General features: G+C 30.9%; 1 protein-coding gene across 2 annotated transcripts in view; it reads right to left on the minus strand.

The window, feature by feature from the left end:
- Positions 1–290: 290 nt before the first annotated feature.
- LOC129221589 (serine/threonine-protein kinase Tao-like) overlaps positions 291–25,873 on the minus strand; it is a 37,149-nt gene continuing 11,566 nt past the window's right edge. Inside the window, exons 7-20 of one of the 2 annotated variants that reach the window (XM_054856103.1) lie at positions 25,544–25,693; positions 21,262–21,414; positions 18,831–18,924; positions 17,376–17,457; positions 15,973–16,113; positions 14,981–15,175; positions 13,680–13,856; positions 10,791–10,925; positions 10,496–10,624; positions 8,927–9,124; positions 6,699–6,938; positions 4,861–5,073; positions 3,427–3,609; positions 291–1,692 (exon numbers count right to left, since the gene is read on the minus strand). In XM_054856103.1, coding sequence (XP_054712078.1) covers positions 1,450–1,692; positions 3,427–3,609; positions 4,861–5,073; positions 6,699–6,938; positions 8,927–9,124; positions 10,496–10,624; positions 10,791–10,925; positions 13,680–13,856; positions 14,981–15,175; positions 15,973–16,113; positions 17,376–17,457; positions 18,831–18,924; positions 21,262–21,414; positions 25,544–25,693 — 2,333 coding nt within the window. In that variant the 3' untranslated portion in view covers positions 291–1,449. Of the gene's footprint in view, positions 1,693–3,426; positions 3,610–4,860; positions 5,074–6,698; positions 6,939–8,926; positions 9,125–10,495; positions 10,625–10,790; positions 10,926–13,679; positions 13,857–14,980; positions 15,176–15,939; positions 16,114–17,375; positions 17,458–18,830; positions 18,925–21,261; positions 21,415–25,543; positions 25,694–25,873 lie in introns of both variants that reach the window. The other variant, XM_054856102.1, reaches the window with a different exon arrangement.

Consider the following 25,873-nt stretch of genomic DNA (forward strand, 5'->3'; position numbering starts at 1 on the left):
TTAATATTTTAACAAAAACAGTTTACACTTATTAATAAGATTATATGTGGAACTCAGATTATCTTTCAAATAAATCATATAGTTATTGTATGAAATTAAGCATATGTATTTTATCCAGCATGCAGGAAAGGACCAAATAAGGGATATTGAAAACCTGGTTAACCTTGAACTTTGCGGCATGCTGGCAGATGTGGGGGGGTTATACCGTAAATTGCGTGAGTGCTTACACCATGTCATTTTTGTATTCAATCACATTGCTAAGCTAAGAAATAATACAAACACAAGAGATATATAATCTACAATTTTATTAAACAATTCACAGTGACAATTTTATACAGTGCTATATACAGATGGAAGTTAATTACTTTTGTAAGGTGAGCACATCAAATTAATTTACAACAGCTCTGAGCGATATTTTCACCATTCAGACTGCACACAAAGTGAAGCATGGGAAATGCTATAAAATGTGATCTCTATGAGTGTACTAAGACCCAAATGCTTCGATCATAAAAACTGAAGCCGTATTCTTCTGTAAGATTTTCATTTTTTAACTAGTAAAGTTCTTAATAATTTATAATAAAAATGTTATTAGGAAGAGTTTAGTTGTTCTCTCCTAGGCACTATGAGGAATGGGGCAGCTTCATGCCAAACATGAGTGACGAACTTGAATTGGATTCAAGCCATTCCTGATAGTGACAAGATTTCTATTAAAAAATCTACACCAGCTGCACTCAACTTGTGCACACAGACAGGCTAAAAATATAAGGCTCGATCATGTTTCTCTTGTCACAGGAGCCCTTCCATCAAGACAGCTGGAGACCGGATTGACACTGAGTCCACAACACATGGTAGAAACGAATGAATGGGGGAAAAAAACCTTCCACATAAAAGGAGCTATTTTCTCATAGAATAACACGGAACACACTGACATGTTACTATGATTTCTAGCAAAAAGCCCTCAGACTAGATGGTTGGTTTCGGAAACTGATAAAAATGAAAACAAAGCTCTGGTATTAAATTAGATATAGCACATAAGAAAGAATAAGGAAATTCTCAGTCTCTATGTGAGATTCTTACAAAACTACAAGACAAGATATTTTGAAAGGAAAGTTAGAGATTATTCAGGACACAATAACATACATTTTACATGCTTGCCAAGAATGCTTTCCTCATCGCTTCAACGAACTTAAAAGATTTTACATAAATTAGACTTCCAAGCATCAAACTTCACTCAATCAGCTTACCAACTATTACAGAAGATTCCGATGCCTCGGGCATCATATGAAATTCATTTGATCTGGATCAACCAAATTAAACTTCCCACCATGTGTTGCATTGCCTTTTAATTATCCCGCACTTAACATGGCCAAAAACTATCGTTGGGCGATTCCTAACCAGACCATGGATCGAGAATTTGAAACAGCAATTCCATTAAAGCAATAGTGGGTACTAAAGTGCAGTGTGAGTAAATGAACTGGCACTGTTACTATGAGCCAAGCTCAACATACTCCCACTGATGCTGATGTCATCGGCAGGTAGAGGCTCCTGAGATGCCTCGGCTATCGCCATGGCATCAAAACCCAAACGAGCGCTCTCTTCATCGAATGCTTCTATTTCTCGGGCTTGTCGCTCTAGAAGCAGTCGCTGTCTCTCTGCTCGTTCTTCTTGGAATTGCTGTTTTTCTAACTCCATCTAAAGCAACAAAATGGTAATAAACTGTTAGCTTCAAATGCAGAATTGTATTGAACAAATATTTGATTACACATTCTGAATTAAATAAAAATTAAAAACTATGGGAGTACTTTTATAATACTTTAGTTATTTCTTTCAAAGTACAAAAAATAGTCCAGTACTACAAAAGTGGTAGCTGCAGTCTATTTCAAACTGAGATATTGCGTTTCAAAGTGTTTGCATTTTCCATGTATTCGATTCAGAAGTCACTTTTTCAGATTTTTTTTAAAAATACTTCTTGTTCTCAAATGACCATAATTCAAAAAATTTCCCCAAATATTTTGAATTGTATTAGTTCTATCAAACATAGTTGCATTATGGGTCGGTGTTCGTAGTTTTTACTTGCCTTCAGCAAAATGGTCAACTTAAAATTTCATTATAACACTAATTTAGTTGTTTCTGAAAATTGTATGAATTTTGTTTACATTGGACATAAGAACCTTTTTTTTCCTTTTGTAAGCAGTGGTGGTGGTGGTGATGGGTGGTTGGGGGTTCTGGTAATAACAGAAATTGCCGCTCCGGCATCACCCATGCCTCTGATTTAGGTAACTGGCGGATGTTAATAACTCAATTTTGTTAAAAAGTGAAGATACGACTTCTGCATTTAGCACTGTAGAATGGCTCTTATCTTTTTCAAACAAAAGTGAGGAAATTAATAAGGACATGCTGGCTGCTTTTGTAGCCCTTTTTTTTTTTAAAAAAATCACATCAGAAACCAAACTGTAAGTTACAGCTCCAAATTGAGGCTAAAGCAGAAATACTTGCATATACAAAAAGCTTGCTTATGGCATCCAGATACTGAAGTTTCACACAAATTTACTATCATTGGTCTGGAGGCTTCTCACAAAGCTGAAATTACTCACACTGCTAGCAAAAACATGCACAAAAGCGATGGTCTGCAATTCTGGTTTAGCTCCCCTCCCAAAGTGAAAATAAAGGTAAAAACTCCCAAACTGGCTAAGACAGAACTAAAAATTTTCCACTTAAGATGTCTTCACCCAATAAGTTGTTTACAACTATAAAAGATGGGGCAAACCTAATCTGGTAACAGGTGTAATGGTGTGATAAGTACCTGTGTAACCTTCACAATGCTGCCAGGATAGGTTTACCTCTACTATAGTTTCAATTGTTCAAAATAATAAAAATTTTGATTAGCTAAGAAAATAGCTAATTGTGCACTACTGAACTTTATCATAGCATGCATTATATATTAGAATGCTTTGACAGATCTGTCACGTTCATTTTCAAAGTAATAAATTAATGGTAAATGAATGCAGACAGAGGCGTGCACTGCGAGGGGGGGGGGGGAGAGAAGGGACACCTGTTGGCCCGGGCATTAGCGTGAAGGGGGCCAAATATTTTTTAAATGAAGGGTGAAATATAAGGGTAAACAGTATGGAGGGGGCCCGTAAATGTCATTTGTGATGGGCCTCAAAATTTCTGTGCATGCTGCTGAGTGCACCTCCTACTTAAACTTTAGTAAAAAAATTGTTAATTCCAAATTTTGACAAGCAATTAAGCATCAAATATTGCTCTTTTATTTTTCTTTTAAATAAAATTAAAAAAGAGGCTATGAACTGCCTGTAAGCAGCTGAACAGTTGGATAACTATCATCTAAGGACAAATCCTTTCATTAGGTTTTTTTAAAAAAAATACATCAGCATAGATAATTTTGATTTTGTCTATAATTAATACCTTTTGCTCTAGAAGTGCTCGACGTGTAGATACTCTATCTTCTAGTTCTCTTCGTTCCCTATTTCGCTGTGCCTCCCCTTGCATTTTGATCTTACTCTGGAAGGCTGTGAGTAGCTCTAGTTCTTGTTGCAACTGATCTTTTAATTGGCGGTATTCTAATTCTTGTGATTCATCTAAACGAATCTAAAACAAATGCAAACAATTAGGGTTAAAGCATCATAGACAAATATCTGACAAAATTCGTTTTTACATCACTCACACACAATTTTGGCTTAAGAAATAAAAGCTCAATTCTACTTTATATATACAAACTAATTTGTCATTGATATGATGATAGCTACAATTTTATTACCACATGAGAAAAGAAAAATTTCGCATTTTTTTTCTAATTTTAAATTTCTCTCTTATAAGTTTTCTTTGTTAAATTATGTCACAGCACATTTGCTGTGCTTGAAATTTAAAGCTGTAAGCAGATTCACAAAAAGGCCCTGGGTGGTAGGGGTTATCTACCTTGGGAAACTTAAAGTCAATCTGTAACAAGCTGATATTTCAGATTATTTTTTTGGTTTCATACGCATATCTGCTCCGCACAAACAATTAACCATAGGTTCCTATACACAATATTTTATTAAGAGGGGTATTTTCTTATGGGGAGAAATGTCCTTTACCTTAACAAGCTGATAAAACTTAACTGAAATTGTAATAATAAATCACTAGCTATTTGAAAGTAATAAATGCTAGTGGTAAAAAAAATTCGAAATAAGCTCATTAAACATAACACAGTACAGTAAACTCCCAATTATCAGCAGGATAGGTGGCATGGTAACCGTGCATAACCCAAATAGCAGGTAGAAAATAATACCACTGTATACAATAGCTTAAAAATATGAATAACATTCACACATACGTTTAAATTATAGCTTAAAACATTGTTACATTGCACCTACTACCATTGAATGTAAAGAATATACATATGTAAAACGCTAAAATGAACAATAACACTATCACAAGTTTAAAAAGCATTTAATGACAGTTTAAAAAAATGTGAAAAGACCTGTAGATAATCCGACCGCCGATAATTAAGAGTTTACTGTAACTAAAAGCATGTTCAGACCATAAATATGAATGAAATTTTTATAATGTAAGTAACTTTGAAATAAATTACAAAATCTTTGTTTTTTGCACCCCTTTCCCCACAGCAATTTTTGAAAAAAAAGCAATAATTGGGGATTGCTTGCTCAAGGTGTTTTGGGAACACTTTTGAAACTCTTTTTCCAAACGACAAAGACTATTATACTCCTTACTCAGACTTTCAAAGTCTCTATTCCTATTTTATCAAGCTAATAAACTGCAACAAATTGCAATTTTAATAACCTCCATAGTAGCTATTCTTTCAGAATTATTTAAAGTAAAAAAGATATTTGAAAAACTTACCGATTGCTTTTGTAACATGTCAGCTATACTCTGTTCATACTGTTCTCCTAAGATTGCTAGTTTACGCATCTGCTCTTCTTTCAATTTTTTAATAACTAACTTTTGTTCTTCTTTTGGAGTAGAAGCTAATATCTGGTTCTTCCAAGCTTTGTACTGTCTTGTCTGTATTTTACAGGTCTCCCTAAACTGCTTACGAATCATCAACTCTTTTTGCTATAAAGAAATATACATAAGGATTAAATTACAAAAAAATATGTTTGTCAAAGAAACTGCAACTGCTAAATTGAACAGATTTATAAAATGAACACATAGGGTAGAATAGGTTATGGGATGGACGGCATGAACTATATTGCTATGTTTTGGGTCAAGTTACAGTAAAATTTTGCACATACACATATATTAGCAAGTAATATAAAAAGGTTTTATGGTTGAAAAAAAAAAGAAAAAAGATTTAATTAATTTTAATCCTATAACTTAAAATGACAGGGAATAGTTTACTACAAATGAATATAACTATAATTTTTTCATGATCACAGTTTTTTAACATTTAAAAAAATGAGCAGTGCTATGAATCAAGAAATTAAAGCCTCCGTTGGGATATTGCAAATGCATGATGTTGGGGCTACTCTGGATGAATCCACACAAATGATGAAATTGAAATTAAAGTGGAAACGAGTGAGAAAACAGAAGAGGAGACAGGAAGTTTTGTGGCTTAATCATTTTTTACGTGGCAAGTGACTTCATCAATCTATAGCAGTATTAAAAATTTTAAAGCACTGCGTCTAGAGAATTAGTTGCGAGGAAAATTCTTATTTAAACTTAAAATGATATTTTACTAGCTATGCGTTGAGAATCTTCTTTTTTGAGGATAACAAAACGACAAAATATATTCCTGTAACTTAAGTTTGAAGAATACCAAAAAAAAAAAAAAAACGTTATTTATGTAATTGACATTGGGAAACATAATTTTATAGCATGGTCAAAAAAGACATGGAAAAAGTAAACTACCCACTGTCTGCAATATTTCACCTTTTTTTTTTGTAGAAAAATGCATTTATTTAACTTAACAAGTGTAAAATTTATTTGAAGACATTCCTATAGCTCTTCTTTCTCCCTTTTAAGCTCACCAAAATTTGACTAGTAGAAACCAAATTTTTACATCAATACTCTTCATTTGTGTATGCAAGTGGCTGGACTAATTTTGTTCAAAAAATTCTGCCCCCCCCCCCGATTCCACTACATGTTTTTTGGAGATAACCTAACTTGATACTTGGTCTGCAGGATTTGCTGTGTATGCCTGTCATCAGTTAGCAATAATAAACTTTTTTTTAATAGTTTTTACAAATTTTTTGCATAAACGGTAATTGTTTTAGCAAGAATTTAAATGTATGCATGAGTGCTGATTTTTTTAGCTATGGTATACGCAAGTAACAATTTCAGCCTATTGGGATTTAGATACTAAGAGTAAAAAAGTATTTGAGAAAATTATAATTATTGAGCTTAAAAATGGAAAGTAAATAGGGCAGACTTATGTCAAATTGTATAAGATTTGCACTGGCTTGATGCTGTAATGTTTTATCATGTCAGAAATCTTTACTTAGGAGCCTTCAACTGATGTTTTCAATAATGTCAACTTTCGAACCTGGCATATTGTAGCAGGTATGTCTAACACTTGGAAGGATAGCGGATTTTTTTACCCCCCACAGAAGGAAAATATATTATTTAAAAATAGTAATTTGTAATATTATTTATTTAACAAACAGTATTGATTATATGAAAAACAGTAAATTGAAGAATTACTATTGTGATTGTAACAAATTCCATACTTAAAATTTTACCTTCAAACTTTTGGGTTGCTGTTTAACTTCTAAGGCATGTTTTTTACGAAGTTCCCTTTCCCGTCTAGAGTTATATTCCTGTTGATTTGCTAGTTCTGTGTGATGTTGTTTCCTAACATGCTCCTCTCTCAGCTGATGAACAGCTCTCTGTTGGCGATATTCTAACTCTTGAGTCATATCATGATGATGGAGTAACATTGAATGAGCTTGCTCCAGCTGAGATTGCCTTTTATTTAATTCCTGAAATTGAATTATAACTCAATTAATGCTGAAAAACTAAAATACAAATTAGAATACTTTCAAACACATAATAAGTGACGATTTATGAGAGTTTTCCAGTTTATGAAGAAATGCATAAGCTTTTGAAAAAAAAACACTAAAGACACAGACTGGAGAGTATGTTGTATCAAAAATTCATGTTAAAAAAAAAAGTTTCTCCTAGATAACACCTCTCAATATTTTTAGACTTGTGGATAGTAATACAGTGAAACCTGTGTATAACAATACTGTCTATAACAAGGAACCTGTCTATAGCGATATTTTCCTTGGTCCCAGAAAAATGTCAGCATAAATAATTGAACTGTCTATAACAATATTTTTTTTAGGTCCTAGCAGTATTGTTAGACAGGTTTTACTGTATACAGGAAGAATTTTAGCTTCCTATTTCAGCTGAAAGAGAGCACTCAACTCCCTCCACCAAACTTCATACGCATGGGGAGGGGGATTAAAAAAGTACATTGAACTGGAAAAACAATGTTACATATTATAACATACACCAGTAATATGCACATACATTGCATTAAAATAATTATTTAAAAAAACTTGGGAAATTAAATGTTTCTAAACTTGTAGCATTTTCTATACTACAGCTAATGTTAAATAAACGGATCATTGAGTACCCTCTTAAAATTTGAGTAAGAAGCTAAAACTTTTACAGCATAATACTATTAGTAAGTCTAAAACAATAGAGGGTGTCCTGGACTTTAGCTTGCAAAAAAATTTTTGAGCTACCCTACTAGAGAGGTCTTAACTATAGGTAGCAGGGGTAACTATAAGTGCAGACTGTGTGCTGTAGGGTTAACTATAGGTGCAGACAGGTTGCCACAACAACTTGGGGTGCGTGGGAGGAGGCAAATTTAGGTGTGGTGTGTCCATGGTATCAATATACAGGGAGTAAAACTAAAAACCAGACAAAAATACATTTTTGCAACTGGAAGTATACATGTAGGACTAACAGTTGCGAAAATAAAGGTCTTGCAGGTTACACCCTGTATGTGTACATAACAGAGATACAGCAGCGGGCCGTCAGAAACCTCTAACTCTTCAAAGAGTGCCGTGAATTAGAAAAGATTGGGAGCCCCTGATATATAGTGAAATTCCCTTACAACGAATACCATTACAATGAAATATCCGCTACAACAAACAAAACCTTGAGCCCTGTTTTAAAACCCACTAAGATTATGTATAAAATTTGTTCAAAAATTCATTACAACAAAATGTTTTTCTCAACGTCAGTTTGAATATTTTTTTTACTTAATACTGTTTTTGGAAATAAAAAGACTTTCACAAGTGGTAACGAGAAAACTCCGTTTGTACTTCCAAAACAGTCATTCAAGGTGGAAATCGACTCATGCTGAAACGTAAACTGATGTGCGGCAAGAAAAGCTTACCATTGAACAGTTGATTTTCTATGCACCAAACGTGAGACATCCTGTAAATTCACAAGGGGGTCAGCAAGATTTCAACATTTTTTTGTGCTCAGTATAAGTGACATTTATAAATTAGAATCTTTTATAATGTCCTCTGGGACCAAATCTCTCGTACAAAAAAAAAACACTTTTTATGAAGTCTATCAATAAATAAATGTCAGCATTCAATATTTTTTCTTTGTTTTTTCAGAATAAATGTGTTTAATTATGCTTTAGAGTGTTAGTAACGCATATTTAATTATATTAAAGGGTATATTTACAAAATTAACACACGTATAAAAATACAGAAAGTTTTAAGGCGATTCCGTGACAACAAATATTTTGTTACAATGAAACTTTTATCGGTCCTTTAGAGTTTGTTGGAAGGGGATTTCCCTGTACTCTCACAAGCATGCATTCAGAAGTTCAGATATGCACAGCAAAGTGTTTAATTTTGAAAACATTCAAATGCTGTTCTGCTGCAAGATGCATTGAAAGATGAACTAAAAATAAAATGTTGAACAAGTAAAAATTACATACATCTCGTAATAAATTTTGTTCCATCTGATGATACTGTAATAATTTTCGTCTACGAAATTTTCTAATTTCTAGACGGTGCGAGTCTCCATGTTCTCTTTGAAGACGTTGCAAAGATGCTGTTTGCCTTTGAAGAACTTCATCTTTGTGATTACGCATTGCATCATCCCTCTGCCTTGACGAACCATCTCCACTCATTTCCTGAAATGGCAATAAGCTAAATAAAATATGAACAATCATTAAAAAATAAACCCACTAATTTAGATTTATCACAATGTAATCTTCCGTAAAGAAATTCATTGTACATATATCACTGTGTGCAGAATGATGAAGTACTTTTATGGAATGCTTGCTTCCCTCTTGTACTCTGACAATCTTGTCACAGCAGATCTGCGAAGCGCTTCATACTCAATTTGTGGCAATTCCAAGATTTTTCTTTAAAATATTTTTTGCAATGTGAACATATTTTTGTATATGAGACTAATACATATGAGGTTAATAAACTTTAAGAAAAAAAATTAAAATTCAAGTCAATTGCTACTTGGGTCAACAAAGAAAAAAGAAAATAAATCACCTTTTTGCTACTCAAAAAAGGACTTAACACTAAAAAGATTGAAATTTTCTGTATACCTAGAAAGACTGAAGGAGCCAGTGGTGGCCCCCATTAATTTTTTTTGGGTGAATTCTTATAAAAATTCTTCCTGAGTAAGCACACATGCCCGACGTACATTCTTTTACGACTAAATATAAACTTAGTATGCAATTATTCTCAGGTTTTTTATATTTTTTCTTGCCAAAAGGTAGAATTAGCTTATTCTTCCAAGAGCAATGGCTGCCATTTGGCTGGTAAGCAATCGGTACTGTGTATAGCATTTGGATATTCAACTGGTTGCATAAAAAGAACGTTACATGTTAAACTAGGGTGAACAGCAATTTTTTATGATACAACAATTAGGAGAAAGGGAAAAAATATCTTTCCATTATAAAATAGCTTAGGGGGCACTATGGCCCCTCCTGTCTTTCTAGGAAAAAGGATCAATATTTACAGTACTATGAGGCTAATGATTAAATGATTAAACAAGTGTTCAAATAGTGTCATATAATGAAAAGTCGGGAAGTTCCGTTACATAATATTATTTGAGTTATTGAGCAACAAACTGAGCTAGGGACCACACAGGCCCCTCTGTTTTTCCAGTGTTAAAATATCGAGTTTATGAGTCCCTTCTGCCGAGCACAAGTGCTTTGCAAACGTCTGTTGAAAAATATTATTTGTCTAAGATAGTCTTTGCGGGAACGTCGTAACTTGATCAATACGACATCAATCTTCATAAGTAAGGTATCATGTAAAACTTATTCTCCCTTGCTTTTGATGAAAATTAAACAGTGTGTTCACTTTATGCTCATTTGGAAAAAAAAAAACCTTATAAAGAAATCAGATAGATTCGTTCGGTTTTATCACAAACTAATATTTTGATTGTAGGATGGCCCAGATGGTATGGCATTCGGCTCACAAAATTGCAAAAATGATTGGGATAATATAATAAATAAAGGAACAAAGCAAAAATTACTTACACGTTTTAAACGATCCTTGAAATACTTATATTCTGTTTTCTGTTGGGCTTGATATCGTTTTACCTCTTCTTCATGCTGGGTAGTTATATTTTTACTTAACCGTTTTTCACTAGCTAAATTTTGTTTGAGCTAGAAAGGTGAGAAAGAAAACTAAGTTATATTTAATGCATAAAACTACATTCAAGTTGTAACTTATAACTGAATGTTTTTAAAGCACTAAACTAGTTCTAACTTCAAGTGTATAGAAACTTGGGAGAAAAAGACAGGAGGAAGAGAAAGAAACAAATGTATGAACCTTTCTTTCGAGTTCTTGCTGATGCCTCATTTGTAATTTTTCCAATTCTTTGCTGAACTGCTGAAGTATATTTTCGTATTCCTTATCTAACTTCTGTTTGTGCTCTTCCATCTCTTGTCTGCACTTTGCTTCAAGCTATTAAGCAATGACAAGGCATTAATGTGATACTGAACACAAAAAATAAACAAATAAATAAATTACAAATTTTCATAAAGAGTTCAATTGACAATGGAATATAAAAGAAGTAACTTCCTAAATTATAATAAGAACTTAGTTGGACTTTGTATCATTAATGAACAGTGTAAGTCATCAATATAACATACCAAAAATTAATACAAAACAGTGATGTAATCTTAGACCAAATATGATCTCTATATCATATAAATATTAAAATTGAATGAAATTATATTGCAGTGCAAGCTCCTCATTTAACAGTAAAATTTACGAATAGTTAATGTAGAACTACAGTAAAACACCATTAATGAGTTTTTTTTTTTTTTTTTGTATGATACCAGGTCCATTTTCTATAAACTAGCATGTTCCAAGTTAAATCTAGCAAACATTTTTTTATGGAAAGATACAATTTTTTTTTAAATACTGCTTCGTATCCACTAGTTTTAGAACACATGTTTTATCCTTCAGCAAGAGACATTTTTAACTCTGATAAGTCAGTCATTTTGAACCAATAGTAAATCTAGCTTCCGACACCCAAGGCTAGACAAAAATAAAAACAAACGAATATTTATAAAACAACATGATTGCCAACCTTTTTTCAGTAGATTCAGGAGCAATGACTGAAAATATGAAGAATTTTTAAAGCTCTTCATGATCACTGCAAAAGGATGAATTTTTTTTCTTAAGAACATTTAAAGCAAATCTAGAACAAATTTGCTTGGCAAAACACAAGACTGCGAAAAAAAAAAAAAACTATTTTTTGAAAAATGACATGTTTTTAGTCTTTTTTTCAGTCTGTCTTTAACTGACAAATGATTATCATAAAAAGGAAGTTCATGCATTGGAAATTGGTATTCTAGGGAATCAAAGGGAAAGTTTCCAAAAAGAAATGTTACCTCATTTAGTGAAGCAGTTGACAACCTTCAAAAAATGTGGAATGTTCATTCCTCAGACAAGGTTTGTACCCAAAAATTTAAAAAACTTTTCCAGCATAAAATGAACTTTTTCAAGGACTAGTTAGGATTAAGATAGATTAATACCTTTGTGCTGAAAAGTAAAGAAAAAAATAACACCAAAAAGCACAATTTGCAGATTACTGCAGACACGTGTTCAGACGTTACAGGGAACGCCTTTGTCAATGCAAAAAGAAATCAGCTTGCGGATGAAAAAACATCAGCTCTTTTCTTTTTGCATTGAAAAAGGCATTCCCTGTAACGCCCAAACACGTGTCTGCAGTAATCTGCAAATTGTGCTTTTTGACCTTGTTATTTCTTTCTTTAGTTAGGATTATTTGAAAGTGAATTTCTTTAAGATAATAAAATGATAAATGTTGATTTAGTTCCAGTTCATATAAAAGTTTCAGCATTAAACAAAACCTTTTACACCACACTATCAAAATTTAAAAATCAATCTTTAATACTGTGGGCATTAAGGATCAGACTGACAAATACTGACCTAAAATAACAATGATAGCAAGACATATAGAAATTAAAGCCTAATGTAGTACACTTGTAATTTTAAACATTAAAAAAGTAATTTTAAAATTTTGCTGTGATTGCACTCCCAATATTTGTTTGCTTATGATTTTCAACTATTCTTATTGTGCACAAAAGTAAGGCATCGAATGCATAATTTTTAGTCACATGCAACTCAGGAGTGTCAATATTTGAAGCTGCAGATTCAGAAAATAATAGCGATGATTGCTGTGGTAAATTATTGAATATATTTTTAAAACAAGCAAATTTAAGGTAGCATATGTTAAAACAGCTTCCAACTTTTAAATAACTGAAAAAGTTAAAACATGCAAAAGTACTGAAATCTTAAACAATACATGCAATTTTCATAGCACAAGCTCAATATTGACAAGTTTTCAAAAACATGATATTAATTTAATGAAATTGAAATATTAATTGCAAAAATTCAGTTAAGTGGATATCTTTAAAGCAAGAAATTTGAGGCCAGTTTTTCCGGAGGGAAAAAATAAAGTTTGCAGAGTACGCCAAAAGTAATTCTGTGAAAAACGGTGGTAATTTTTTTTAGCGTACCCTTTTTAAAAAAAATAATGAAATTCAAGGACTAAAGATACATTTTACATTTTTCAAGGATTTTAAAAGCATATGATCCACATCAGGGATAATTCTTACGCTCTATCACACACCTTTATTAAAACTGGGCAATAGAGATGTGAGAATCTTTGAAATGCAACCTTTTTTCTCTTCTTCCACATGGAGAAACGTTTGAATGATATTTGTGATCTCGGAAAACTATAAATGATACCTTTCAACATTATCTAGTGGATTGACCAAAACCATTTAAAAAGCTTATGAATGATAAAAATGAATAAACAAGAAATGATGCATTGCAGTTCATAAAGAAAAGCTCATATGGTCGGTTCAGAGGAAAACTCACTAAGTGCACTTTGATTAATTACTGGAAATATGGGAATAAAAATAAAAAAATAGCTATAAAAAAAACTGTGGGCGATATTTTGTAGCAATACTTAAACTTTTAAGTTCAAGTTTTGTTTCAAGCTTGCATTATTGTAATTTTGGATTAATCATTCCAGCTTAGTTTTTTATGGGAAATTTTACACTTAATCACTTTTAAAATGCACTTAGTGAGTTTTTCCTATCAACCGACGATATACAAATGGTAATTTATTTAACTTAAATCCACACAAAAATTACTTTCAAAGAGAGAAGAAATTCAAAACACCTGGATTAAAGCCTTTTGGTGTTGCCTTCGCATTCGTTTATAGCCAGACATCTGTTCATGCATATGATTTTCCTGTTCATGTTCTTTAATTTGTCGAGTTACAATTGAAGTTGTTCTAATTGTGGCAAAATTATTGGCTCCAACATCAGTGCTATTAAGGCTAGTTGATGATGAATTCTAAAATTTTAATGTTACAAATTAATATTTGCTCTAATTCTATAACAAAAGTTCTTACATAGCAATTTTTTGGTTAACAAAAAAACACAAGACAAATTCAGAAAACATATGATTTTTTTGAAGAGTAAAAAACTGGATTTCAGATGTTAAAAGAAATAAATTTTAAAAATAGGCATACATTAACTTGTGCAGGCATTAAAGACATTCTTAACAGATTCATCACTGTATCTAAGAGATTCTTAATTCGATATAAATATGAAAATAGTAAAACACGAAATCCTTATTTATTGGTATATCATTCATTTGTAAGCATTAGAGTTTCCGCTACAGTCGCATTTTTTGCAAAATGAGAAATTACTAAAATACGAAAATGAAGCAAGTCATTTTCGCTTTTTTGCTCAAGTAAAAAACTAAGTAAATAAACAGTGCACGAACCAAGAGAGGAAGCTAGCATGGCTACGCTCAATATTATTAAAACTCTTAAGTAAGATGTTAAAATTACTATTAAGTTCAACAATTACTACTAAGTCCTGATGAGCATTATGTCCCCCCAGTACTGCATGTTTGGGGGTGGGGAGTGGACTGTAAAGCTTGTGTTTTCTCAATAAGTACAATTCTAATTCTTTTATTTCAAATTAAAAATAAATACAGCTACTGCATATCTATTTCTTTAGATATCATGGCTAAACTTTGAATTTAGTTTTCAACTTTAGAGTAGATGAAACAAATCAAGGCATTTAGAAAGATATGTTCAACATTTTAGTATTATGCTAATGCTTTTATTTCAATTTTAGCTTTTTTGCTAAAGATCTTTTTAACTCAGCTTACTCACTGGTAAGCAAAGTATTAAAACTTAAGAAAGAGAAGGCCTTTTTTGTTTTAATATAACTTATAATTTTGCTTAGTCTTCAAATTTAAAGTAAAAATTTAATCAAAAAAATAATACACAAACTGAAAAGTAGAAATTATAAGGGGAAGTTTTTTCCCTTTTTGAATTGAAAAAGGTAAGATTGAAAAGTAAAATTTTATTGAAAAACTGGCAGTATAATTGATTCAATGCACTGAAAATCTGCTTACACAATATAGAAAATCTACACTGAACTAGAAACAAAAATCCCACATACTGATGGACTCAAACGAATGCCTCCTCGTTCACGGAATGAAGCTGGATAGTTATAAGTGGAATCTGTTTCAGAAGCAGGTGGAAGACTACTGGTACTGCTGCTTTGACTTCCAGCACTCACATTCTCACTTTGTTGGCTATGAGTGCTAGTAATACTATTGCTTTTACTGCTATCGCCTCCAATCTGATCATCTTCCTAAAATACAATAGTTTTTTTTTTATTATTTCTCATGAAATAGAGAGAGATTTAGCACAAATGAAAATTCATGTTTCGTTTTGAATTTTTCAGATTAATATTGTCTTCAAAATACGAACTACAGTTAAGGATAAATGTAGAAGACATATATGCATCAGCAAATGGCTGAAAAACAAAATTTATTCAACACAGTAGTGAAATGAAAATGATAATAATTACTATGAATTTGTAAGGCAAAGAAAATTATTTTAAAAAAATTCTACATAAGAAATTTCAATTTTGCTTCACTATAATTTTCATGTAATAATAATTTTAGAAAAAAAAAATTAATATAGAGAACAAAATCATGTGAGCTAGTAACATGTTTAAGATTCAAAAACATTCCAAGCATAGCATAGACATGAATAAATGTGCTATTAAAACTGTTAGTGTAGTTTGAAACTTTCAGTGTTTGAATGATATGTTTTTGATCAATTCTTGCTCTTCCTCAATAAGAGTCCATTTTGATATGGCCCGTTGTACTATTTTATTAACTAATCCCTCAAAATATTGGATTAAATAAATTTTAGTTGCATATATGTTTTAAAAGCTCACATGAGTGTTAACAGTTTTATGCATCTCAGTTTGCGGGAAATTTCAGAAGTCTTAATTTTTTAATTGTTTGACACACATCAAAGTGCAAACAACGATGTGAAAAGCCAGTTAAACACTACTATCTGAGAAAAATGCTAAAATTTTAACTTTATCTTTTATAATTTACTTACAGTACTGTCTTCTTCAGGCTCGCCTGTACTCACTTCATTTTCTTGAGAGTCGACCATTAAAATTTTTTTCATTTTACGGTAGTTTAAATTGTCCAATTCTCTTACTGCAGCTTTTGTACGCTGAATAAGGTCCATAATTACTCTGGATGGTCGTGGGCTTGTTATAAAAGGATGCTGCAAGTAAAAAATTTTAAAAAAACCTTTAATTTCTTTAATCAAATACCAACTTTATCAATACAATTCCAGAAAGCAGATTTAATTTTAAAATCCATGTAGGCTTAATAGCACTCCCTCAAAAGGGGGTTGGAGGCAATCAAGACATATTTTCTGAAAAAAAAAAAGAAAAAAAAACACTCGAGGTTTCAGATGCAGGGCTTGATTACTGAAGAGGTCTACTAGATCGTGGTCTAAGGCCCCCACTTTTTAGAGGCCCCCAAATGATTATTTTTTTTAAACCAATAGCTAACACTTTTTTTTTTGCCAACTATGAGTTAAATACACAGGGGCCGATGAAAAAGCAAATGGCCCATGCCCCTCCCCTGATAACTTTAATTGGGCCCTGTTTAGATGGGATTCATTTGACCCCAAGTAACTGCTCAGTATTTGGGCTTATGCACTTGATTTTTAAAAATCTGGAATCTCATCTGAATAATGCACTAAAGATCAAAATATCAGTCAGGATACCTACAGAGGAAATGTTGATTTAAAGTTTCTTCTTGGGTCAATATCTTGATTTTGCAGATTTAATGATTTAACAATGCTTTTGGAACATGTATTTAATTTTTAAAAACAAAAAATAAGTTTGTTAGCTCTTGGACTGCTTAAAAAACATAAAAATTATTGGGTTCAACAATGAACTCCGTGATTTAAGGAAAGGTCCAAAAACCAGTATAAATCTAGGAAGAAAAAAAACAGCCAGAGTAAACTAAAAAATAAATAAAAATGAAAAATGGGGTCGTTTCCAAAATTTGAAAAGTATTTTTTCTGAAAGGAGCATGCTTAAAAAATAGGATCAGACAATATTAAAAAAAAATTGTTTAAGTTTAATATTTTTAAAAAATTACTTAAATCGGTATGCTTTCATTGTTTATACATCTGCCGATGACATCACAAATGATGAAATACGATTCACAGAACAAAATATTTAATTCGCATCTTTACTCACGTATTGGCAATGATATGGTTGAAAGAAAGCGTAGAGTTACAATATGCAAAATGATACAGTGAAGGATTGTTTATCGTTTTTGAAGGGACTGTATAAAAAACGTATAATAGGTACAGGTTAATCAGTATTTGACTCTGCAGGGACCAATTTAAAAAATGTATAGTTGATAAAAATGTATAAAAGAGAAACATATAAATGGTGCTTCACTGTATAATAAAAAAATAATAAAAAGAAAGAAAAAGGTATACAATATTAAAATAGAAAGGATTACCTGCAATAATCTAGATGCAGTTGGTCTATCTGTTGGATGCTTTTGTAAACAAGTTTCTACAAAATGGTGGAAGGAGTCAGACCTAAAATGCAAGGAATTTACATTAAATCTTAAAAAAAAAAAATGTTATCAAGCAAAATACTTTCAGTTTTATAAATTGATATTACAAGCTAATCATTAGTTCAAGTTTTTTTTTTTTTTAAATAATTTTCGACAGCTGTTACACATCCCAGTGAATTAATGTCTGTACAATTCAAAACCATTGAAAACTTTTGCAAAATCATGAAATCTTAATTAATAATACTAGAGAAAGTATGTCATGCTGTCAGTATTTTACAGAAGACTGATCAACCAATTTACATGAAATTTTGAACAAAATTGGTTTGGAACATGGGAATGTGCAACTTTTAAGGGGTTTTTTCTTTTCTGTTCTCCTAACCACCAAGTATTTACAGGAATTCCTTGAGCACACTGGTTGAGTCATAAAGTAAAACAGGTAAAAGTTTGGAGTTAATAAAATTTAAGTGTTTTTCTAAGTTTATATTAAATTTTCAGGAAAAATTGGGGAAAAAGATAAAGAAATCATAAAACATACTTTCTTACAATAAAAGAAGCTATACATATTCAATAATTTATAGTAGTGCTTTTATTTTTTTAATGAATTAAATGTATATTTTTCCTTGAGAAAAAACTACCTGTTCTAAAACGGACTCATTTGGGTCTATCGTTACTTGAAAAATAAATTTTATTTTATGAATTTTCTTTCCCTCGTGGATTTCCAGTAGCCTTACAGTAACAGAATGCAAATAATTTTTTAAAAATTATTTTGAACAGTTCCATTTAATCAGACTTAATGACTGTAGCACAAAATACCCCAGAAGGACTCCAAATATGTCAGATCCTTGTTTCATTGCATGAAATTTATGAAGGACACATATTCTACATCTATACAATGAAATTAAATTTTAAATATTTCCGAAAGCAACAATTAAACTCTTTTTAACTTGGTAAAAGATGCATCAGCAAAAAAAAAAAAAAAAAATCTTTAAATATTGTTAAAAATTGTCAAAATGTAGTTGCATTGGGTTGAAGTAGAGTCCATGTAGTAACACAAGGATCTAGCATATTTAATGTTTTTAAGGGTATTTTGGGCAGAAACTGATATGTTTGTCGCTGTGGGACATTTGTAACAGAACAAAGCTGATCTGTGTAAATGTGCTCTTCAACACATTTGAGAATGAAACGTCTGCTTAAAAAGTGAATTATCCCAAATTCTAACTTTACCCGCAATAGTTTAAGTTTTCGTAATTTACAAAATTTTCAAAGAGAAAAACAGATCATTGCATTTGAAAACTGAGTTTAAAAAGAAAAAAACTGAAGGATTCTTTATTACTTCAATGTATTTAGGTAATTGCAAAGCTAAATATGAATTAAATAACAAATATTATTAATTACCAATCTCCCGGTCCTAAGGAAGGAGAATCATTCTGGGCTATATGATACAAGGCACTCATTGCATTCATATTAAAATAAGGAGGTTTACGTTCCGCTACAAAATACAAAAGGGAAAAAAAACAATTGTTTATTCCAAGAAAAGAATTCTTACATATATTTACATGGGATAGATGATGTGGTGTACATGAACAAATAGAACTTTTTGCACTGAACAGATATCAGAAAAAAATACAGAACTCATAATAAATGCTCAAAATTATTCATTAAATCATCAATGCATAATATTACGAAAACAGATACTTTAAATTCAAGGAGTTTTAATTTTAAGGGGAATGCAAGCAATATATTTTTAAGTATTTTACTGGTATTATATTCCTTATTACTACGATAAATCATAAATGATTCTTCATTACTTAAATCGACATGAATTTCATCAAAATTAAGATATTTAATGTTTTTATGTAAAAAATAAAAAAATTACATGCACAATACACTAAATGTGAATACAAAATTTACATTTACACTCAAACCTGTTTTTAAGCGGTGGATAGGGACAGCAAAAAAAAATTGTTTGAAACTTCTAGAGAAGCTTTAAAAAGTTGTTTTCACAACACAGTTAATTTGTTTTTTTAATGCGGTGGATAGGGACCGCATGAAAAAAGTCTCAAATAGAAAATAATAAACCCAAAAAATTACAAAATTATAGTATTTAATAAAAAAATCAAAATGAACCAAATGATAATTTTTGCTAAGTACTCCGACAAAATTTCCCATGTAAGGAAATTTTTGGGAGGTCACAGTGACTTCCCATCGGCGTGTCTATGTTGTCACTTAAAGAGACTAGGTTGCACTCATTTTAAACATAATTTTGTCAATTGAATCTCATTCTGATTGAAATTTTAATATACTGTACAAAAAAAGGTTTGGATGAACTTAGTTTTATTTTTACTTGAAGAACTCTTCCTCAATTTTAACAGCGTTTTGCTTCCTTCCCGAATCCTGAGTTTAGAAATCCCAAATTATTTTGCAATTATCCGTCTGTGTTTTTTCTAATTTTTAATTGCTTCCAAAACTTTTAACTGAACGTACAAGCTTACGTCATTCCTTTTAGCGTTCATTTTTCACCACAATCAGTATAAAGCAGAGCTGAAAATAAACATTCTATTGATTTTGAAAAAAGTCTTTTGGTATTCTCTAGCTACAGAACTTCATCACACCTCAAAACAAGTAACAATGTCATTGACAAATGTCTCTTCCAAGAACAAGAACTAAATAGCCATGGGAACCACTTTCTACACAGAAAGGAGGCAAGTTCCTTAAGGGATTAGACGGGACGGGGCTGGACCAGAGCCAATCAAAGAAACATTTTAAGCCCCGCTCACTGCATGTGGTTCAATTCTTCCAACACTCCTACCCAACCCCTGATGCATTTTAAAACCTTAAATAAGATTACAGCTAGAAGCCAACTAATAAGATTACCCTCTTTTGTGATTTTTTAAAAGTGACCTTTTGCAAGAGAGAGATGTAAAATTTGACTTGAAACAAAGAATTTCGATCAAGAAACTTTGAATATGTATGCGATTAAGCGGGATATGGATGAAAAAAAATTCTTAAAGCGGGGAAATTTAGCATTAGTGCTATGGGATTTTTTTTTTTTTTGTTCCACAGATTTATACTCCTATAAGCAGGATATTTGATTATCCGTTACTCAATTAAGTGGGGACGACTGTATTCTAATAAAAAATAAAGAATAAAGTTTTCTGATGGTAAATGGTTAAAAATTTATAGCAAATAGGTTTCAAAACAAAACTGAAGAGAAGCATAAGGTTATTCATATAATTGCAAATTACTCTGAAAAGAACTAAATAAATTTATCCTCAAAACAATAGCAATGCTACTTTTTAACATATGAAGTTGACACAAAAATTACATGTCTATCAAACAATTCAAAATATAAATTTAAATGCAGCCAGAGCTTGAAACAAAATATTCTATAGATTAAATAATATTTGTATACATTAAATTGCTGACAATACAATAAGATGATAGTGACAGCAAATTTTCTTTCATCACAATTTCGTGCTGACTATAAAAATCTTTCCACAAAATTTCAGCTGGATAATTTATACTTGGGGAATAAATTAACATTGCTTCCAGATTCCTTACATAACTACAAAAATATTATATGTGCCTCACAATATTAGTTTTATTTTTCTCTTCAAATTAAAAATTATCACTTGTTTCATTACATAAAAATAAAATTATGGAATTAAGCCTCTAAAAAAAATATTCATCAAACATATCATTACATGAAAGTTCATAAATGTCAGAACTTTGCAGTGCCTTTCAAAAAAGTTTTAAATTCAAAACGCATAAAACATTCAAAGACACATCATTAATTTATTAAATAGACAAACTTTTTCAAACGTACCTAATTCAATGCATGTTATACCAAGAGACCATATGTCCACTTTACCATCATACTGGCCTTCGTCCATAGCTAAAATGACTTCAGGAGCCATCCAATATGGCGTCCCAACAAAAGAGTTTGCTGGGGATGCCATTGAAGCTGATCCAAAGTCAGCTGAAATACAAACATTTTTAAGTTCAAATTGCAATTATGAAAAGCAGAAAATTATGGTAACTAATTATTATAATTTCTTTTTGTCTACAAACTATTCTTAAACTCAATTTCATTCTCTACACCACAGATAATATTTGTCAAAATCAATACAAATCAACCACATAAGTTTTTATTACTACTTCTTTGTAACAGAATAAGTGCCCAAAATTAACATTTCACACAATATACTAATATATAATATAACATTTAAAGACTTTCATAAATGAACAATTAATGAAGTAAATGAATGGGTCTATAGAAGAAGGGCATATGTTACACTTGATTTTCATTAATGTTTAGTCCTTCCTGTCATAGAAGAAGAGCATATGTTACAAAATTAAATTTTTAATTTGTAACATATGTCTTTCTTTTGGGGATTCATTCAATAGTCATTTGAAATGAGGCTATTTGATTTACTTAATCTCCATAGTTCCATGGTTTTTTAAAAAATATAATTATAACTTGTCTCTCAACCAGATTTAAATTTGAAGATTCATGTCCATAGGAGACCCTACATGTTTTTCGGTAAAATACTCAAACCTTACATGTTTAATTTAAACTAATTATGGCAAAATATTGATTTTGCTCGTTAAATACAATTGTGACATATATTCCAATGTGCACATTTTAATCTATTGCTGCTTAAGTCTTTCTTTTTCCTATAGCAATAATGCCAAAAATTTAAAATAAAGATTAAAGGGAAATAATATTCAAAAATATCCTGAGAAGGATGCAAAAAATTACACCTTTCAATACATAGATGCTGAAGATAGAACAGGAAAGGAGAAAATCTTCAAAGTGTCTTTTTTTGCTAATTTTTGACCATAAGGCAAAATCTTATAATCAAAAATAATGGGGGGAGGGGGAATTAAAATTTAAAATTGAGATGACACGAGATAAATTGGGGGGGGGGGGGGGGGTCAAAGAGCGATAAACTTTGAGGTTTCATGTTTTGTCTCAAATTCATATGCTGAAAATTTAAGTCTTGTTTTGGGAAAGAATTACCCATTGTACACACTATCATAGAAAGGAAATGAATTTCAAAAAAAAAAAAAAAAAGGGAAAATGACAAAAAAGCAGAAAATCAAGGATCCAAGAAAGAATCTGACATCTGAAAGAAAAATGTTTTTCAGGTCTTAGCTAACCAAATAAGAGGACCATACTATTTAGTCTTACATTGACGCTAAAATTTCCAAATCAATTTTTTCTTAAAAGTACTGACTTACAATGTACATTCCCAGGAGTTATAATAAATCTATATACTTCAATTATGTCCAGGGGTCTGTCCAGGATTTTTCACAGGGTCCGTTTTTTGTGAAAAATCAAATAATTTTGTGAAAAATGAATTAATTTTGTGAAAAATCAAAAATTTTCGCAAAAAAAAATTTTTTTTTTGTTAAAACAAAATTTTGGAACTTAGAGATGGCACAAACTGTATCAATTAAACTTAAAGTTGAGTGTTTTCCTCTTCTATTTCGAGAAAATCATTCTGGAGTGTTTTTCTGATATTTGGTGTGTGTGGAGGGGGGCATTGCTCTCTCAAGTATCAATATTTATCTACCATTTTTTTGTTACAATTACTTTAAATACTGTACAGAAATATATTATACTAGAATATATTATACTTTAGAAATATATTAGTACTTTAGAATATATATTATACTTTATTATTATTATACTTTAGAAATATTTCTGTACAATATTTAAAATAATTGTAACAAAAAAATAAATAAAATAAAATTTAGAATAGGGGGTTCAGCATTTAACTTTTTAACCCAAGACACTCTTAAAAAGCACAGAATTTCGTTTGAAACTTATAAATTCCGTGATTTTAACAAAAATAAAAAGGTGTTTTAATTGTTTACCTCTTAACAAAGTGTAAATATCATCAAAAATTCGAAAAATCATATTCCCATAGCGGATGCAAAGAGATCGCAATTCTCAAAGTGAAGACATCAAAAGTATAAAAACGGCTTGTAAAAGAAATAGTTTTGATAAAATTATTTTAAAATTGCATTTTAGAGTCCTATGATAAACATATCATTAATATCTGTGGACACAGTTGACCCAAAAAATAAAATAAAATAAACCATCTATTTAGCATTTTAATTTTTGACTCATAACAGAAAATGGAATTTTGCTTTAAAAACTTGAAATGATAGTTCTAACAGAAATAAAGACACTTTTCATTTATTTGAATCCTAATAAAGCGAAATTAGCTTGAAAAAAGAACAAAATATGATTCTCATATCGGATGTTAAAAGATTGCATTTTTCAAAAATGTAGACATCTAAAGAAAAAAAAAACGCTAATTAAAAGAGTTAATTTAAAGTAATCATCCTTGTTAGTATCGAAAAATCAAAACCCATATAATTTTCTCCCAAAATAACAATTAAACATCGCACCGCACCACACCGCTCCGTAAAAACGATGACCATCTGGTAAAATGAGAATATTTTCTAATCAAGTCATTATAAAGGTTCAATGCCAGATGCTAAGTGGTGATAATTTTAAAGTTGGTAACCCTATCTGAAGCGATCATATTTTTCCCCCACCCTTACTATCACTTTGTAGTTCTAAGTTCATTTCGAAAATATATATTATTATTGTTTATTAAATCATGAGTGGAGAAAAGTGCTTACCAATGCCTTTTCAGAAAAGTTTACAGCAACACCGCTGCTAATTAGGTGTGATAAAACAAACAACCATTATATTTATTTGGCAGTAGCAATTTTTTATCGCTTGCAGGAACATCGCAAGAGTGCCAATTTTTTTTTTTTTTTTTTTTCAAAATTAGCCGATTTTGTATAAGCTGATCCCTCTAATTTGACTTTTAAAAAAATCCAAAAATTATCGGTTTATATCCAGAAATATGCGTTATTTTGCTTTTAGATTTGTTCTTTCAATAAACAATTTGTGAAAGATCCGATCTTGTTTATCAGAATTTTGTGAAGGGTCCGTTTTGTTTGATCGGGATTTTGTGAAAGGTCCGTTTTGTTTGATCGGGATTTTGTGAAAGGTCCGTTTTGGTTGATCGGATTTTTGTGAAGGGTCCGTTAACGGACCCAAATATCCTCTGGCCAGACCCCTGATGTCATGAACATTTTATGAAATGACATTGCAACAAACTTTCTAGTATAACATAAAAAACTGTTATATGATAACCAATATATTTATGAATTTCATAGGAAAAGAATAATACCCCTCTTTAAGAAGAAAATGATAGTAATGTTGAACAAGACATATTCTTGTCAAAATACTGAAAGAGTTTTTATTAAAAATTAAATAAATTTTTATGTTTAATAGTGATAAAATCAATTCTTGAAAAGCTGAAATACAAGATATTTCGATGAAAAATATGGAATAGAAAACATGATGCTAACATTTCTGCTTAGTAATGATAGAGAGAAAAGGAAAGATACTGGTATGAATGGATGGCCCACAATCATATACAAAAGCCAAAATAAGTTCTAATTTCCTTATTTTTCTTATTTGACGTACAGGGTTCCCACTCATTGTTTTTTGAAAAATACATATTTAAGGCCTTACTAAACCAAGTCTTAAAAGCTATTAGCTTTTATTTTCTATCAAAGCCCAAAAGAGCAACTTATTATTTGATGTCCTAATTGTTTTTGTTTAAAAATAATTTTAAAAGTAATTGAAAATTATAAGTGGTGAATCTGCCGAATGTATTTGATATTTATTACATAGTTGTGAGTTTTCCAGAAGAAAAAACGAAGGAATAAAAATCTCTAAGTCTCTAAACCAATTAACAAGGCTTTGTAAAAGTAATCTGCTATGTACTAGAGACTTCAAGTAAACAAACTGCTTAAGCAATATTTTCATCAGCTATTGGTCAGCTGTTCTCTATGAAATTAAACATTTTGACGAAATAAGTAAGATTTTAGTAACTAGTAAGTAACATATGGAAATCATGCCTTTTAAATATGAATTGAAAAGTATATCATAAATAAATACTATGCATATATGGTACTTTCAGAGATTGTCGATTTAGCAACTTTTCTAGTTACAATAGGAAGCAGAATTAGAAATGAATAGAAAAGAGGTAATGTTTTAGCTTAAAAGTTACCTAATTTAACAGTGCCATTTTCTGTGAGAAGAATGTTACCAGCTTTGACATCTCTGTGTATTCTCCCAAGAGAATGTAAATAGTCTAAACCTTGCAAAGCATCCTGACAAATTGCAGCTATTTCTTCTTCTTTTAAAGGTTTCTTGTGCACTGTTAAATTAACATGAAACAAATGCTTTTATTACTGAAATATTATTTTGGGAGTCATAAAAATAGTTTAGTAATAAAATTAATTGTTATAGTTAAAAACTACATTAACCACCTTGCAGTTCTTGAAGAGATATCGGCCAGTTAACATGTAATTCTGGGAAAGACCAATAGCAGGATGGT

Source organism: Uloborus diversus, chromosome 4 (assembly GCF_026930045.1).
Source record: "Uloborus diversus isolate 005 chromosome 4, Udiv.v.3.1, whole genome shotgun sequence".
In the NCBI taxonomy this organism is placed as follows: domain Eukaryota; kingdom Metazoa; phylum Arthropoda; class Arachnida; order Araneae; family Uloboridae; genus Uloborus; species Uloborus diversus.